This window comes from Rutilus rutilus (genome assembly GCF_951802725.1).
Source record: "Rutilus rutilus genome assembly, chromosome: 12".
NCBI lineage: Eukaryota > Metazoa > Chordata > Actinopteri > Cypriniformes > Leuciscidae > Rutilus > Rutilus rutilus.
The window spans coordinates 30,555,989-30,575,318 of NC_140217.1; the positions used below are offsets into that span (position 1 = coordinate 30,555,989).

At 39.1% G+C, this 19,330-nt stretch overlaps 2 protein-coding genes across 2 annotated transcripts in view; one reads left to right on the forward strand and one right to left on the reverse strand.

The window, feature by feature from the left end:
- Positions 1-1,031: 1,031 nt before the first annotated feature.
- Positions 1,032-5,753, forward strand: LOC311301249 (fidgetin-like protein 2). Its single transcript, XM_084426222.1, has 3 exons — positions 1,032-1,219; positions 1,531-1,631; positions 3,669-5,753. The coding sequence occupies exon 3, from the start codon at positions 3,677-3,679 to the stop codon at positions 4,508-4,510; it is 834 nt and encodes a 277-aa protein (XP_084282348.1). The 5' UTR covers positions 1,032-1,219; positions 1,531-1,631; positions 3,669-3,676; the 3' UTR covers positions 4,511-5,753.
- A 5,190-nt stretch (positions 5,754-10,943) lies between these two features.
- Positions 10,944-19,330, reverse strand: part of scn8ab (sodium channel, voltage gated, type VIII, alpha subunit b) — a 54,447-nt gene continuing 46,060 nt past the window's right edge. The window contains 3 exon segments of the mRNA XM_084425614.1: positions 10,944-16,773; positions 16,879-17,149; positions 17,683-17,787. Coding sequence (XP_084281740.1) covers positions 15,617-16,773; positions 16,879-17,149; positions 17,683-17,787 — 1,533 coding nt within the window. The 3' untranslated portion in view covers positions 10,944-15,616.

Consider the following 19,330-nt stretch of genomic DNA (forward strand, 5'->3'; position numbering starts at 1 on the left):
AACTTTTTTTGTACATTGCTGAAAAACCTATTATTGCTCTACATTTAAATAGAAAGCAGCAGTGTTTAAAAAAACACTGATGGATTTAACAATGAAGTACTTTTTTTTTTTCTTTTTTTTACTGTCCAATGAAAGTAATGATATGAATGACATTCTGTTTCTCTGCTTTGGGCAATAGTGTTCCACAGAAAACATCTATTTTACAAGCTTTTCTAACAAGAGTTTGCAAAAGTATTTCTACATATGAAACTTTGCATGTTCATTTTTTTTTTTTATTTTTTTTTTTTATCTTTATCTTTCTCTGGAGTCAGAGTGACCGGTGGTTATCAAGTCTCCCTTCAGAGACTGACATAGATAGCTATGGCTGTTCAAACAAGGACAAACACAAGCATAATGTTAAGCACATACTGTTAAGGTTTTCAGTTTTGTTTTGACTTTTAAATATGAATTTTCTATTTAATATATTTCACACGGCAGGGAAAGGTTTCCACATAAATAAATACATTTTGTAATTAATTGTGACTTCAATAAAAAGAATGCAAATGATTATATGAAAGCTGGGGAAAGGAAGAGTGTTTAGAACACAACAGAGAGCTTCTCCAAAGCTCATTTATGTGGAAGGATTCCTCTTCGCATTCCAGGGATCTTCAACACCTCAGCAGTGGAATTACAGCCAACAGCACCCTCAGCTGTTTACTAGATAGAAGTTATATTTTGATATCCAGATCATTTTTATCCCTCACAAGGGTTGTTTAACAAAGCCCTCAGAGAAACACAGACATATATTAGACAAATATAAGTTATTGCATTGGACTATACTTATTAAAAAGCAACACCAATGCCATGTGTGCAGGATTTATAAGACACAGTTGAATAAGTTAATTTTAAACAAACAGTAACAGTTATTTAAAGTATCCTAAAGAGATATCCATTCTCTCTCTCTCTCTCTCTCTCTCTCTCTCTCTCTCTCTCTCTCTCTCTCTGCTTAAATACTTTCAACAAAAAAGGAGGGCAGGGGGAGGGGAGGATTTGTGTGGGGGAGGGGCTGTCCATGTGGGCTGTTGTCACAGGGACAGAGGGAGGTAGTGCAGAGTTGGATAGAAGAAGAAAAAAAGAAGAGGCAAGAGACAAAAAAAAGAGTGTGAGAGGCATGGCAGCGTAAAGCTGGGAATTTACTTACAACTGCAACAGCGCAATGGGGATTCACAGAGAGGGACTGGTATGTTTCTTAATGCATGTGGAATACAATGACAGCTTTTATCTGTTTACATTTTTAAAACCACTCTGTCTTCATCTGTCTCTCATTATCTGTTAACAGTCTTTTGCTTGTGAAGTTTAGGAGAGTGAGAGAGAAAAAAACATTTTGGTTGCACATGCATTCTGTGTTTATATATTATAATATGTCTACTGTTTGTTCCTTTTGGTTTGTATGGTTATGGTTATGGGTATGTGAGATTTTAAGATGGTACAGTTTTAATTTTAAGAAAGTGTGACATCATGCAAAGTATAATGTATCTCTCTTTCTTTCAGGTATCTGTGTTTATGAGCAATGGTAGAAAGATTTGTACACCCCAATAGTATTTACAATCAAGAATAACACGCTGGTACAGAATTCTGGTTAAAACAGCATGGTGAGTTAATGCACAATGCAAAAATAATAATATTAATAACTGCATATTTATTATATGTCTGTGTAGATGTGTGCATATGTTGGATAAGATTCTGCTGGAAAGTGTGTGTTCAGCAGTAGCCAGAGAAGAGTAATGACTCTACCAGCTGTTTCTTTGCTTTCAGCTCATTAGCCTTTTCACTATATCAAGGGAAGAATAAGAAGTCTTGAATAGAATTTGGTTTACTGATAAAACAAAACTATTTTCAAACTAAAGGATGGCAAACATCTAATCAAAGGTCATTTGCAGTGCATGGAATTATGTAATATAATGACTAATACATTTAGCATCACAGATCTTTAGCCATTTAAATAACTCTTCTAATGATGTCCAACCTGGAGCGTGTGTGTGTATGAGAGAGAGTAAGTGTGTATATGTGTTTGTGTGTGTGTAGAGGATGTGCTTTGTAAAAAGATTCCAGGCTGAATTCTTGACATTCCGGGTGTAGCCATATTTATGGATGGGATCCTGTATCTTCAGCGGAAGTTCTAGGAAGTGTGTCAATTGGAGGGAAGCAACATAAAGATATAAAGACATAGATAAAAAGCAGATTTGTATATAGAATCAAGCATTTGAAACATTTTTAAATGAACAAGAGTAGTTGTGTTTCGCAAGGGTTTGTTGGGATTAGCGAGGAATCTCTAGAACCCTGGCTAATATGTTAATGTTCGTGTATATTTGTTTAAAATGCTCTTAAATTCTTACTGTGCCGTCAGTCTCCTACCCTCTCTAGAACTTCGCTCTAATCTGTCGATTCTAATCTGCCTTCATCTTCCAGAAGGCACACGAAAATAGACACACATGCACACACACATATATAAATATAACTGGTTGTAAATCCAGCGTTCAGTCGCTCATTTAAATTGTCTTCTCCTCATCAAAATGTGTGAGGATGATGTGTGCAAGGTTACTGAGATTACTCTCGCACAGATTAAGATGCAAAGAATAGATCACATCTTGTCCAGATTACTAAGCGGTTCCATATGGTGAATTCTTGTTGCAGTCCAGTTGTGAACTTGAAGGGGTTTTGTGAAACCACTAAACCTCGTGATTTTGCTATTATTTTCTATTCCTGGTGGAGAAACAATGCACAAGGTAGCTAAAGGAGCTATTTAAAGGGAAGGTTTACTCAAAAATTCAAATTCTGTCATAATTCACTCACAGGTTTGGAATGAGGGTGAGTAAATGATAGTTCTTATGAATTATTTATCGTTGGTAAACTGTCCTTTCCTCTGTCATGTGCATTATTTCTCAACGATGAATGAAAAATACTAATAACACAATACAGAATTTTCAGAATTTGTTATTTTTTGTTGAACTATCCCTTTAGAGGCCTCCTCTTGCTATCTTTTGCACTTACATTTTAAGTATAATCAAATTGGCTTTACAACTCATTTCAACTTAAATTATATTAAACTGACTTTTAAAAATGTAGTTGAATCTCATATAACAAATGAAATTGCTTAAATTATTTTGATGAGTTAAAGAAATGTAAAAAAAAAAAAAAAATGCTGTCATGACTTAGTGATCATGTCCTTTTTTACAGTGAAAAATTAATAAAAAGTAAAAGTAACATCATGCAGAATTTTCAGAATTTAAATTTTTTGGTGAACCATCCCTTTAAATACATCCTCTTGCTATAATGCGCATCTTTTCTCAGCGATGAATTAAAAGTAATAGTAAATAAACTATTAACTAATAGTAAAAGTGACTCTTTAATCATCTCTTTTTTCTATCTTTTTCATTATTTCTCAACGAGGAATAAAAAGTAGATAGTAATACCATGCAGAACTTTCCTTTTTTCATAAACTGTCCCTTAAATACCTCTTCTAGCTATCTTGTGCCTCATGTTTCAACGATGAATACAATGTAATAGTAACATTGTGCAGAATTTGTTCATCCCTTTAAAACAGATGTCATCAAGTATTCTTTTAGCATGTACAATATGCAAAAAAAAAAAGCTTAATTCATTTATCATTATATATTTTGATTTTCCAGGTGTGGCAATGATGTGGTCATCTGAGTGGGCGGAGCAACACTATGATGTCTCCTCCACCACATCATCTCCAGTTCACCCTAAGCCCCTCCCATTTCCTCAGCCCGGTCGTCCTGCGTTCTCAGGCTACACTGATGACATCACTGCCCTCAGTGCCTCTAGCTTGCTAAAGCGCTATGCTGAGAGGTATTCCTTCAACTCTGCCTTACCAGAACATGGGGGTTTCCTGAGAAGTGAGCAGCACCAGGAGCCGTGGCCTGGGGGGTACAGCACGGACGGGCCTCCCGGTTTAGACCCACTGAAGGGGAGCGGAAGTGATCTTTCAGAGCAGCAGTACAGCAGCGGACCCACGTCTCAGGATTACCCTTCATCCTACAGCAGCCAACATCTGCTACCTAAACCATCCTACCTTCCGTCACCAGCGTTTGCCTTGCCGTCTGCGTACCTGCCCCCCGCACCAGGCTACGCTTATCCCCAGCAATGCGGTCTGACGGCCAGTTACCCCCACAGCACCCCTGCTTTGCTGCCCTCGGGCCTACACACCCCCACACCTCTTCACAGCAGCCACGGTGCTGCTGATCTCCCACGCAACAGGAAGCTTGGCTTCGACCAGTCCAAAACTGCCAGAGTGTCACCTTACACAATCAGGGACAAGAGCGAACGGCAGAACAGCGACAGTGGTGGAAATGTCAATGAAAGCTGTGGGACGGATATTCAGAGCTACAGGCCCGATAGACTTTCCACTCAGTCCGATCTCGAGGCAGATCCTGTGGGCAAGACCAGTCATCTACGGCCTCCGGAGACAAGGTCTTACGGAGGTCCGGGACAGTACACATATCCCTGAGTCTACTTGATGCAGTCAGTCTATCCTTTTTTTTTTTTTATATACATGATTATAGCAATACTTGAACGTATCAAACATCAGGACGAATATTATTACGGTGTGAGACCAGATGACGGTCTGAGAAGATAGATGTCTCTCTTATGCACATTATTCTTGACTGCAGCTTCCATGTGACCTGTAGCACAAACACTCTTTTATATCCCTGAAATTACTCTTTCTTTTTTTATTCTCTTCCTTTCCTCTTTTCCTCTCTCTCTCTCTCTCTCTCTATAATTATGTTGTGCAGTGAAGCACATTATGGTGGCAGGCACTAATCCACCGCTTCAATCAATGAAATCCAAGCCAAAGAAAGACTGAAAGAGAGGAATGGAAAAGAGAGAGAAATATGGTAAATCAAAACACACATTTGATTGTAAATCAAAGCACACATATGAAACTTTCATATGTCATATGGTTTTCATCCATTTTGTTAGTGAGCATGTCAGTGGTAATTGTCATGGATGTTCTTCAACACTGAAGTCAGTGGGATAAAACTCTTTATTTTAGGAATATTGTCTAAGATTCCTCTATAAGCTTTGAATGTAAATCTGATTTCCCTCAGGAATTGTGAATGAAGCCATACTTAATGTTTATCTTATACATAGTTTTGAGTTTGACAGATGTTTTCGTCTTTTATTGTCTAGTTAGTGTAGTTTCTTTGCCATGTCCATCATTTAAAAAAAACGTTTAACCTTGCAAACAGCATTTCAATGATTAAAATGCAAAGCGTACAGAACACATAATATAGCTTTCACAGGGCTACTGCAAAAAAAGGCTAAAAGGGTCTTCGCAGTCTTTTCCACAATTCACCTATTGTGACGTTTACTATGGAAACCCACAGAGCTGTCCCAGCCCCCTGAGTTGATCACTGGATGTGTTTTCCTCTGACCCTCTGACCCTTCTCTGTTTTAAATGAGGCAAGTGAAAGAATAGAGAGCTTTTGTTATGGAGAGGCAAGCGGGACATACACTGAAATGTACAAACCGAAATGAAAATGGCACTCTAGCTAATATTTTAAAGTCGAATTTTTATGTTATTTTAACACTCACGAATGAAATATATGGGACATACATGTACAATTTTCATCTACCTCACTGTTACATTGCTGTATGTTCAAAGTATGCAATTGTGTATTACATGTCTAAATGTCTACCTCAAGAAAAAGAAAAAAAAAATACACAAAATAAAAACTATTGTACCAATACAGCATTTGCTCTCTTGATTTTTGTTGTTTCTCACGAAGGCAGTAATATTGTTAAATATTACAATTTACAAGTTTTTGAATAATTTCAATTTTATTTGAAAATATACAGTACTTTATTCCTGTGATGGCCAAGCTGAATTTTCAGCATCATTACTCCAGTCTTCAGTGTCATGATATTGATACAGTATGCTGATTTTGGTTATCCAATAAACATTTACTATATTATCAGTGTAGAAAACGGTTGTGCTGCTTTATATTTTTTGTGGAAACCATAATATATTTTCAGGATTCTTTGATGAATAGAAAATTTAAAAGAACATAATTTATTTGAAATCGAAATGTTTGTTAGAATTTAAAAGACATTACTGCACTTTTGATCAATTAATGCAATCTTTGCTGAATACAAGTATTCATTTCTTTCAAAATAAATGTAGCTGATATTGATATTTAAAAAATCATAGTAATGTATGCAGCCCTCAAATACACAGTGATTTAATTATTCCACAATCTGCTAGTAGGCTTTTACAGGCTTTACAGTTAATAGTATTCATGCTTAGCACTGTAGTTCCATAAGGGCCAGAGGCACAGCTGGTGCCGTTAGGTCACCTTGTATCCTGTCCAGGATGATAATTCACATATCATGGTCTTCAACTCCCAACAGAAAATCACAACCTTATGGCTGTGCAGATGTGTCTCTATATACGCCCTTCATTCACATGGTCTTTCAATGAAAAGGTCAAGGGGGTTTTGTGTTCTTTTTTTCTTTTCTTTTTTTGTTTTGTTGCATTTTTTATTCTATAGGCTATTTTCTTTTTTAATCAATATTTGTATTGTCCTTTTATTAAAACAGTGTTCAGTGATTAATTGTATATATTTTTATTTTATTCTAGTACAATTTTACGCTCTTTTCAGATATTGACAGTTATCATACAGTGTATTATTTGTGTGTTGCCCTCTAGTGGCCAACCGTTTAAACACTCTCAAACTATTCTGAAAATCATATAATATTCCTTCTATTATAATTTTTTATTTTGGAAGTCCTCAACTCTCTCAAACTAAACACTAAACACAGATGCTGACTTTTGACTCTCAACTTCTTCCTTATGGCGACCCCCCACCCAGAAGCGCTCCCTGCAGTCACTGTGCAGCAGAGTGTGACAGATGCTCTATTCTCTCCGTCCACCCCCCACCTCCCAGCACACACAGCCCTTAGCGCTTTGTTTTTCAGAAATTTCAATACTGTTCTCGCCTCAGTGTGAGCCGTTTCATCTTAGACTGATGAATCGGGTCTTACGGATCAACATCTTTGTGCAGCATAAGACCAGTTTTGAGAATGGTTCTTGGTCTACAAATTTAAATGACCCATACAGTATATATATATTTTTCAAATTCTGATTTAGATCAATCTTTATTGATAACCAACAAAATCTCTGTGATTAGCACTTTACTCTCTTTTATACAACATAAAGAAAAATAATCTAGCATGTATCCATCTACAACAAAATCAGTGATAGATGGGACATATGTGAAGGTGAACATCTAACATATACCGTATGACACATCATTTAGTAACTACAGAAGCTTTGTACATGTTATTGTATTATTTGTCTCCTGAGGATGATTTTCCCCCTGCAGCTGTTCTCCTAACACATTTAAAGAGAGAGTTTGCACAGAAATTAAAATTCTATATCCATTTACTCACCGTCATGTCACTCTATTTACTCACCGTCATGCCACTCTATGCTTTTCTTTCTTCTGTGGGACACAAAAGAAGATAAACATGTAAAGTGACTGTGTCATCATGTTTCCCAACATTTTGGCCCTGGCAGGTTCAAACATCCTTTGGTTAAAACAAATGTTGATCTGCTGGTTTTTAGTCACATATTTAAAGTTTAAATATTTACCACTTACACAAATTTACCAGTAATTGGGTGTGGCGCTGGGCAAAGTGCACCAGAAACTTGATAAAGTAAGTCAAAACTAGACTAGTCCCTGCATATGTTGGTAATTCAGTCTAATTAAAGACATTTCACTTCAAAGTACCACACAATTATACTGCCTGTTCTTTTAGTCAAGCTCTCTCTTTTTTAACCACCAGTCGGATGTAAGGACATTTGGACTTTTGTTTTTAGTGATTCTTTGTTTGGCTCACAGTTGACAGGGGTGAAGTGGAGGAATGCTCTTCAACAGCCAACAACACAGCCTTCAATTCATCATGATAAGAACACAGAAAGGGAACATACACAACTCTATCAATGACACCGAAAACAGAAACCTTAGGAAGTGTTTGTCAGCAGTCCTTACAAAGTCAATGTTGCGTGGATCCAGCAACACCATAGAACAGTGATTCCTGAACAGAGGATGTATGCATACCTTGAGGACCCAGGAGGTACTTTTGGATTTTTTTTATACAACAGTTCGTTATGGTTCTCGATTCTGATTGGCTGAGAGCCTTTTCCAGCCATGCAATATTCTACAAGTATCGCCACGGGAACCGTAACACCGTTTGTATCACTCCGCTTGCAGCATTTCTCACGGAAAGTGTCATGGCGGACGAGCAAACCACCATAATTTTACAAATACTACTGTTGTTGTGTTTTTAGGCGAGTATAGTTATTTAGACCTCAAATATGCAACTTATAGGTATATAAACATAGCACATATTTGACAAATTGTTTAGACGCTTTCACAGATACTTGCTTTCCCAGATCTCTTGTCCAGTCCTTCGGGAATTTGCCACTGGCTCTTATAGTGTTTTAACATGAAGTATAATTCATTTTGGGTATATCAAGTGGGCAATATTTGGTCTTATTAATCTTCCAAATTGATTTGGCCAAGGGCAAAGTTAAGTTTCATAATGTTATATTTATTATTAATTAGTGCTGCTTTTGTACTTTTGAATAAACTGTTTGCTTGTGTTTATTTCCTATTGGACTTATTGTTTTTTATATAAATAAAATATATTTTATATAAATAACATGGCGTATTTGGTATTCAGACTGTTTTTATGAGTGAGTCAGGAGCATAGACTTTTATATTGAAAGGGACTGAAAAAAGGTGAAGTGTGTGTAAACAAGACGCAACTTATAAATGTAATGGGGCTGTCATGGGGAGGGGTAAGCGATATTTGAAAAATGCTGTTTGTAAGTTAGTTGGACTGACACATGAACAAACAACAAACTTGTGCAGCCAATCAACATTATGGGGCGTATGACGGTGGAGGAGAGAGAACGAGGAAGAGGGAGATTAAAAGAAAGACTGCAGAAACAGAGACACAAAGAGAAAAGCTTTGATTCCACTCCACACGTGAGTAACTGGGTTTGAGTGTCATTGTTTGTATGGAGCTGCTGTGCTGTTGGCAACTAACAACAAACTCTTGTTTGTAATTACTATTGTGTACTGTACTTTCTTTTTTCGTTCATCATCTGCGCTTTATTTTTCGTGAAGCATTATTTTTTTGTGCTTCTGCTATGATAAACTTCTGCTATGCGCAACGGAGGCCATGCAGCTAGTTAGAGTGTGCGGTGTTTAGCGCCGGAGCAGGGCGGTTAGGATTGGATGGTGAGTTTTGGAGGCGGAACAATGAAGAGAGGGGTGTGTTTGTTTGGATTGAATTCAAATATCAACAATGTCCAACAGTCTTTTTTGAAAAATCGCTTACCCTAACTTTAAAGGTGCTCTAAAAGTGATGTTGGGTGACGTCACTTCTTGTTGACGTTTAAAGTATTGTCAAACAAAACCTTCCTCCTCCTCATCCCATAGACAGTATATAAACTGGACACAGCGACCCCATTGGATTCAACGGAGACAAGTGAAGTCAATTAGAAGCTCTCACTTCCTGGGGGTCGAGCGTACTGCGCAGACTCAAACTGAGCTTGACGACGTAGATGTGACGTGAGCAACCCGTCTGTCTTCTAGTAGCTGTGCCAAGAGAAATCTGAATCATTCCCTTCCGAAACTTGCAGAGACGGAGATCGTGAGTAGGAGCAGTCCATGAGCTAGGAGCAGGAGAAACTTTGGCTAGGTATTCTGATTAATTATTTTGTCATTTTGCCTCCACGTCCCCCCGATTGCCCGCGAGCTTCTCCTTCTGTCCATATGGTAATCTCTCTACTGTGCGACAGAGAGTCGCGTGGTTATGACGCAACTATTTTTACAAAAACTGCTTCTACGGGGCCATAACGTAAGCTACAAGGTAATGGAGCCTTTTATACATTTTCGTGTTTCTTTAGAAATAAATAATGGACAAATGGAGTCTTTAAACACCTCAGATGTAAAGTTATTCGCTGTCATAGTGACGCCAAAATGAATGGGAGTCAATGGAATGCTAACAGCAGGTGGGGGTCGGCTAATCAATGGCGGCGCCCGGGGAAGCTTCAAAATAATATGAAACCCTGCCTCCCTGCCTCATCCGTGCACTAACCCCCCCAAACCCCACCCCAAATCCTTCTTGTCAGTTATTGGCTGAACAGTTTGTTATTTTTCGTGGTGCGGGTTAGCCCAGTTTGTTTTTGTTGCCGTTTGTGGAGCCTGGGGTGTTTACAGACACCACATTTTTTACAGTGTGTTCACGGGACAGGCAGCTAGCGGATGGCGAGGAGATGTTTGCTGTATGTGACAAAAAATGTTTGGCCTACAAAACGCGTGACACCTAGAGCACCTTTAATAAAGATATCGCTTTCATCAGCGGACATTCAAATTTTGTGATTATGAATATAAGATTGACCTGAAGAATATCAGCTAGATGCAATACACTCGCTTTGTCGATCTCTCTCTCATAATAATACAAGCTTCAATGAAACAACTCAGCGTTCCTTTGTTGCTAGTTCTAAAGTGACGTTTTGGAGGAGGCTTGGGCTCAACTGTTAAAGGCTCAACTGTTAAAGGTGTTGTATGTAATTTTTTGACTGTACTAAAGCATAAAAATACCAGATGTTTGCAGATATTTAGGAAACATGCTAAGTTCACATACTTGTTGCACTGAAAAACAATGCTACAGCCAGTTATTCTACTTTACCCCTGGTTTAACAGACAAGGCTTAAGCTACTTCCAGAGTAAAACGCTGTTTTAACTGAAAGCAACTTGCACTGAGATATCTTAAAATATGTCGGTGCCATTGTTTTGTCTCAAGATGCACACCAGTAATGTTTTCTTCTAAGGCACGCTTATAAAGGCTAAACATGCCCTAATTGAACTAAGGCCTAATCCAGGCTTAATCTAAGCCCTGTCTCTGAAACCAGGCCTCAGTTTATGAATGTGCAGTATATACAGACCTTATACAAACTTGAATACATAAATTCCAACCCCATGTTAAAGACTGAAACATAACTCAGGGTTTAGAAGGTTAACTATTTTAAATGTGAAAAGCCTTAGCGAGTGCTCTTTCACCCTCCTAAATTATATACTGTACACTGTTCAACATCATTAACAGAAGAAAGAAAAGAAAAAAAAAAACACACACGCACTCAGGGATAACTGGAAGGCTGCTTTATTGTTTGGAAAAGGTTTCGTGCTCAAATGAAGACAATCTTTCACTGATTCTCACTAAGTCAAGTGGTTGTGCAACACACCCTCTCCTCTCCAACATCAGTGGCAAGAGATAAGAACAACTTTATGAACCAAAAACCACTTGGAATTATTTTCAGCAAATGAAGGAAATAGCATCTCAGTCATGCTACAAAATAATAGACAGAAATCAGTATTTATAGAAAAATAAAAAGAAGTGGCTGAAAATTAACATAAGCTGAGCACAGAAGGCAAACTGTTTCTCTTTCAACAGACTCAACCTTTAAGAGATTAATCGAGTGACCAACACACTCCATTTCCCACCCCATGCTATTTGACAATCTCTGATGATGAAGTCAGGCTGATGCCAGTTAAGTTTTCTTTTTTCTTTTCTTTTTTTCCTCTTTTTGTAATTTTTTTTGTTGTTGTATTTTGTAATTTTTTTGTTCATTTTTATTATTTTGTAATTTTTTTGCTTTTTAATAGATGTCACAGACATTCTTTAGTTCAGTTCTTTCTCCCAGTGCTCATTTGAAACAAGCTCCACTTGTTTAGGAGAATTTTATGCAACATCATCTACATTTTTGACAAACAAAATTGGCAGCAAAAGGCACCTTAAACAAACATACAAAGACAAGAAAAGCATAATATAAAGCCTAACCAAACCTAAGACTGCAAATTGCATTGCTGTGTATCTAAGAGATGAAGAACAAGCTAAGCTTAAGTCAAGCTGCATCACACACATTTAAAGTGACCAAACGGCCACACACACACTTCGTCCCCTCCAACCCCACCCCACACGCACGCACACGCACGCACGCACGCACACACTCGCTTTCTCAGACGCGGACTGAAAGATCATGGCATTTGCCGATTAAGCCGGAAGATGAAAACAGGGTTTATGGGGGAAGAACATGTGGCGTCCAGTGCATATGTACGTAGTATGTGAGTTGGAGATGGTAGGATGTATTCACACAGGGTGTAAATGAATTGCTGGTAGTGCATTCCCCTCCCAAAAACGGGCGACATAAGCCATAGCGAGCAGCCAGTACATCATCGTGCATCGAAAGCTAGACCCGCGCACGCACACAGACATCACTCGCTCAAACCCAAACGTCTCAAACACACACACAAGCGCACACTGTGTGGGCCAGGTCAGAGTTTTGGTCGTTCACCGAATGTATTGCACGAAAGAAAGAAGAACGCGAGAAAATGACAGCCAGTAGTGCTTCCTCTCCACTCCAAGCAGAGGTCAACACAGAGGAGGACAGTGCTCTCATATCATATATACTTACATATGTATATGTGTGCATATATATACACATATGTACATATACATGTATACATAGATACATATGTTGTATAGCTCTATATATGTCTTGATTGATGTATAGATTTATATATACTTTTTGCATTTAACATATATTGGATTCCCCTCTTTAATGTGAAAAGTGTGTCAAAAAATCTACACCTTCTAACAAATATGTCACAGTCTACCTAGTGAGACCAGGGCAATGAGTGAAGCCATTCTATCAAGGTTATAATCATTTTTCAGTATTAGATTAATAGCAGTAGTTTTTTTTTTTTTATAGTATTTCTGTATTTACAAAAAACTATGCATGCTGTTAAAATAAAATTATATATTACATTATTTATAGTCTCTTAAAAAGTTCATTCTTAACTTTTCAGCATTTTGTGCTGCTTACAACATAGCCTATACTGTACAATATATTTTTTAACTGATTTTTCATTCATTTTTGTTTTTAAATGAGTGTATGATCTGTTATTTGCTCATTGTGTTGTTGTTTATACAGTTGAGCCTGCATGGCTGCATAAATGAGAATGGCTGAGCTTTGCTGAGCAGAGTTTTTGTTTGTTTGTTTGTTTGTTTGTTTTGGTTCAGGTCAACACCCTCGCATGCAGCAACTGGACCATCGACACCAGATGAAAGGTAAGGGAAAACCGCTGACATCACTAACAGAAACTGAAAATGTCGTTGCACTGATGTGTGGAGTTGCCCGGCTCACAGTAAGCTGCTGTGGGACCAGTGCCTAATGGGTATTTGGCATTAGTGTGGTGGTCTACTGATGAAAAACAAGGCTGACCAGGGGTCGAATAACTGCACATTTAAAACCAAGGCCCTCAGTATTTTCAGTCTGGAGCTCATCTCATCGCCAATGCCACAACAACACTTTTATTACGGCCCGAAATCTCTGAAGCTCGGCTCTGTGTCAGATAGCCCTGCTCTTCTCTCTACATGAGAGTTCAATGTGGTGGGAGCGCTCCTGCTTTAGCTCCACCCCATATTACAAACATTCTCGGGACCTACTGAAGGCCCTTATTGATCACATCAGAGTCGCATGATACATCTGTGTTGTATCCTGAGAAAAATGGGGAAAGTCAACAAGCATCAGTCTGTCTGAAAGTGTTAAGCAGGAGAGGATCGCTCCACTCCTGAGACATTCCAGAAACTTCCAGACACAAATTGCACACACCGAATAATCAGACAAACATCTTTGGCTTCTCCTTAAACAGCTGTGACTGCCCAACCATCCCGCTGTCTCTCTCAAGTCCTGTCCTGTTGTCCTGGCTACAATCAAACCATTGCTGAAGATGTGATGGCTTTATACACGGATAAAAATGTCCGGCTGATCCTCGAGGGACAAACCGTGACGAGACTAGACGTAGACACGCTGCAGAGCTCTTCAAAGTAATATAGCATGTAAAAATCAAATGAAAAAGTATCATAATTCTATTTTTCTAAAATAAAAAAAACTGCCACTTTCTCAAAACAGTTAGAGATCTTCTCATCTAACCCCTGATGAGGATTAAAAATGCCAACCAACTTGCTACACCCCTAATAATGCCCAAAACTTTGACCCCCACCCCACCCTCTTGCCCCTCCCTGGACCCACCTACCATATGACCCGCAGCGCAGGTAGTGCTGTAGGTGAGGTAAGCAATATTGCTGCATACAAATAAAATAAGAAGCTTTAGGAATTACAGTGTTATTTTTTGTATCATTTTCCTCCAGTCTCCATTCACACACATTCCAACATTTAGTTTTCCCATTCATTATCTCCTGAGCAGCAAAAAAAATGGGATGTCCCTTGTATCCTTCCTCTCCAATAATGTGCCACAATGCTAGTCTTTGTTTCAATGTACGTTAGCCACTGATTAGTCACAGGCATTTTGCACCATCTGAAGCCAATCCCAAATTCTGTCCTAATGTTTGATAATCTATTTCATAATGTTAAGTAGAGGAGAAGATGCAGTCTAGCATCTTAGGCCCAATTCGGGTTTCTCAGTATCAAATGAAATTTGATTTCTGGTCATAAATTTAGCCAGTGGACAGCCTAAAACATCGTCAAGCCACTGTGGTGGTCTGTATTAGTGTTTTGTGGACTATGATTACTCATGCAAAATTTCTGATCAAAACATGCCATCATGCAAGTCATTTCTATGCATTGAACAAGCACAATAATTTATTATTCATTTGGAGATGTGTATTGGGGGCCCCTGGTTATTGCCCCCGGTCCTATCGGTGTGAAAGCCCATGTAGAAAAAGCCTTTTGATGCAGGTATAACAAAGTTATCATGACACAGTTACTGAGGGTGACATGGGCAAAATGTTAAATGTTAATTCATTTTTTTCCTCCCATTTCTCCTTTTTTGCCGCTCAAATAATGTAAAGACCATGTAAAATATATTCGACACTAACAAACGCAAAGAGACCGTTGGAATCAGCCAGACTCTTAGTTTTGTTCCACACTCATGTCTATCCTGCTCACTCTCACGGTAACGTTGAGTTCTTACACATGTGAAATGAAACGGTGCAGACTCCTTCGCAATCCACTTCGGGAAGCCGCTTCTTTCATGAATGAGTGTTTGTTTTCTGCATGGAAAGTTCGCCGACGCAGTTCAGAAGCATGGGATTCGATCCTAGATTTCCTTGGATTATCACATTCCTGCTCGGTGAAGAGTTCCATACTGAAGCGCGATATAGCCCTCTAAAATACACTTGATCAAGTATCGGTCTTTTTAAGTTCGTATTTGATTCTGTTTAAATCAAGTCTTGATGCAACAGTGTCACACAGGAAGCTGATTATGTTTGGTTTAACTTGTAAAGAGTTTTTCAAGCTTTGAGGAACCCCAACACTTTTCTTTGCCTCGATACACCAGTGACGTTTGTAAACAATTTTTTGTCGTGTTACTTCGGCTTTGTTTTTTCCCCTTAAATGAAATTAATCTGTACATCTGTATAGTTTAATCAGGGTTTCCATTCGCTTGAAATGACAGTTTTTGTTATAATATCGTCATGATCATTATCACTGTCCATGAGTTTTATCGCAGCAGTCTTAACACTTGGATTCCCTGACGTCTTTTTGGTTTCGGCCTTTCTCCTTGCGGGCCTTGCCTTCGTTGTTGTCGTCCTGCTTCTCTTTCTCGGGCTTGGTTACACTGTCATAGGATGGCAGGGATGCAGTGGAAGGTGTGCCCTCTTTCTTTTCCTGATTGGCCCCTCCGTTCTCCAGTTTGTTGTTGGCAGGTCGGCGTTTGCAGATGAAGCCTCTGCGCGCCAGGTGGCCACGGTATGCCCTCTGGATCATGACAGCTGACACCTCCTCCTGCTTACGGCGCAGCGTGGTGGTGATGGGCTCGTACGACACCTTGGAAGGATTTGCCGCCACAAAGCGCTCCTCCATTTGCTGTCGCATCATATCCAGGTCGCCGCTGTCGCCTAGCACACGCTTAGTAAAGGCAAACAGAATGTCCAAGCAGTGAATGCGGTCGCCACTCACCATGGGCATGTCCATGGCGATCAGCTCGATGATGTTTGGCTTTGGCACACGGAGAGGATGTTCTAATGTATCCGCAAAGTCTGGCAGCTTGGCAAAGGTGATGAACTGCGAAGCATCGGGGTCGAATTTCTCCCAGATTTCATAGAAGGACTCAAAGTCATCTTCGCACAGTGGATCAGCACTCTCCTCAGTGGCAACACTGAAGTTCTCCAAGATGATAGCGATGTACATGTTCACCACAATCAGGAAGGACACAATAATGTACATTACAAAGAAGAAGATTCCCACTGAGGGATTGCCACAGTTGCCCTTAACCGTGGTTCCTGGGTTCTCCTTGTTTGGGTCGCAATCAGGCGGATAGTTCAAGATAGGAGCCAAGAGGCCATCCCAACCAGCTGATGTGGTGATCATGAATAGACAGATCATGCTGTTGCCAAAGGTTTCAAAGTTATACATGTCATCAATTCCTACTTCTCGTTTCACGTAGGCAAAGTTAGACATGCCAAAGATAGAGAAAATGAACATGACTAGGAAAAGCAACAGGCCGATGTTGAACAGTGCAGGAAGTGACATCATCAAAGCAAACAGTAATGTCCGGATGCCCTTAGCTCCTTTGATTAGACGGAGGATGCGGCCAATTCGAGCCAGACGGATTACCCTGAACAAAGTTGGTGACACAAAGTACTTCTCAATGAGGTCTGCCAGGAACATACCTGAAAAATGAAGCAAAAGCAAATTACAAAATTGTCCATAGCTCAAAGAATGTGAAAGGATATGTCAAGAAAAATAGAAAAATAACATTTGGAAACAGCACTCACCCACAATGGACAGAATGACGACAACGCAGTCAAAGACGTTCCAACCATTGGTGAAATAGTAGTGTCGCAGAGCAAAGAGTTTCAGGACAAATTCACCAGTGAAGGCCACAATAAATATGAAGTTTACCCAGTATAAGATGTTCTCTGTCTCAGGTGACTGATCATCTGTTTCCACCATCATGGTTACCATGTTAAGACAGATGAGTATCATGATTGAAATGTCAAAGGCCTGCTGAGTGACAAAGTCAAATACCATCCCCTGGACTGGGTTCTGTAAGAAAAGGAAAAGTAGAAGAAATACAGAAGAAAGGAGGATTAGTACGGGGGACTAGGAATGTTACTTAAAATTAAAATGAAGAAATCAGTTGTCAATAACAAATGTAAATAAATGACAAAATAAAATTTAATTAACGGTTACAAATATAGTTAAAAATAACAAATAAAATAATACATTTAGAAAAATATATTCTGATGACAGGCAAATACAAATTAAAACTTGAGAAACTAAAGTAACACATTTTTAAAGCAATGTTTAAATTGCATTTTTAAAACATTTACATTGAACATTTTCTTTATCCTTTTGCCAAATGCTTTTTTATAGTCTGTCACTGGACAGTTCATGGGAGCAGCCAATGAACTTGTTTTTTTAAGTAGCACTGACATAGATAAAGTAAAAAACAGTGTTCTGTCATACTAATTGGATGCAGTGGTTTATTCAAAAGTCAATTTTGAATTAAATTGTCTGTTTTAACTTTTATCACACATTTTTGCTGCTAAAAAGATTTCCCAGACCTAAATGCTTACCAGAGGTCTAGGAATAGGTTTCTGTGGCTTCTTTGATCCCAGTTTCTTCATGGCATTGTAGTATTTTTTCTGTTCTTCTGTCATGAAGATATCCTGACCTCCAAAGTATAGGGACAAAAGAAGACTGGTTACAACCTGATCTTGCTCAACCATATGTGCTCAAATGGGGTACATGTCCATACAGACCCACAGCATAACATACTAAGGGCCAGATTTACTAACAGTTTGTGCCAGCGCAAACCCTCTTTTGGCGTTAAAAAACTACTGTCAGGATTTATTAAAGACACGCAGTAAAAATGAGTGCTAAAAAAGGAGTGAACAGGGTTATTTTTGCAGCTGACCTTATTACATATGCATTTGTAGGAGTTTTCCTTTCAGACGCAGTGTAAGGTTTGCACCAGTCAATTTATTGGTATTTGCGCCATTATTTAACGGCCAAAAAAGCATGTCTTAAACCAGATGCTAATTTGTGCTTCTCTTGGTAGATTGTGTTGGTCATTATGGAAATGACCTGACTTGTGTTGTTTCATTTTAAACTTTAACAGAACTCTGCACTCCAATCTGCACTTTTTTGGGGGAATTGCGCTCTCATGCTAATTTGCATTGTTTAGTAAAATCTGTTTTCACCATTTAGCACTTAACTGAAAGCATGTCTTAGAAGGACAGAATAGGAGATAACTTGGAGTACAGAGAGAAAGGGCCTTATTTTAACGATCTAAGCGCATGGTCTAAAGCGCACGACGCAAGTTCACTTAGGGCGTGTCCGAATCCACTTTTGCTAGTTTAACAACGGGAAAATGGTCGGCGCGCCAGGCGCATGGTCTAAAAGGGAGTAATGGGGGTGTGTTTTGGGATTTACGTACGTTAAACCAATCAGAGTCTCATCTCCCATTCCCTTTAAAGCAGGGCTCAGTAACTTCGGGATTTCTTCGCTGTATTCTCGCTTTTTGCTAGCAGGTTTCTCTCTAGAGCTCCCCCCACAGCTTCGGAATAGATATTTGACAACACTGTTGTAAAAACTCGTTGGCTATTCTCAGACACCAGAGGCTAGCAGATCAACGACATCAAAGCAGATGGGATATTCTTTAAAACGTCTTCTTCATTCGGGTTCGAACAGCGTGAGGGAGCGCAAAAATGACGGCATTTTAGCAGATTTATTTTGGCCGTAAAGCAATTGTTTACATCGCGAGACCTGATATCACGCGATACTTCCTGACGCGTCGGCCGGCGGCCCGCCGCCCCAAAGTTGCAAGTGCGTATTTTCCGCTCACGGGCACCAGGGGGGTGCGAAACGACCACCATTCAACCCGAAATAAGTAATATAACCATTCCAATGACTCCGAAGCTGTTCAGTTAAGGTAAAAAAAGTTACTTAGTTCACCTTTAAATGCCAGTTGCACTTGTGCCATGGCAGATTCGCTATTTATATGGCAAAATTTAATAGTGGAAAGACGCGAGGTAAAAATGCGCAAGCAGACCATCTACAGGACAAGCCGGATTCCACCATATCTTTATGCACACAATAAAAATCTTTTACATTGTAATCCTTTTATTTTAAATATTTGGCATGTTTGTGTGCTGCTGTGCGTCCCTGTGTGTTTAATAAGCAGAGTGTACGCACATTGTGGATCCGCCTATAGGTGCAGAT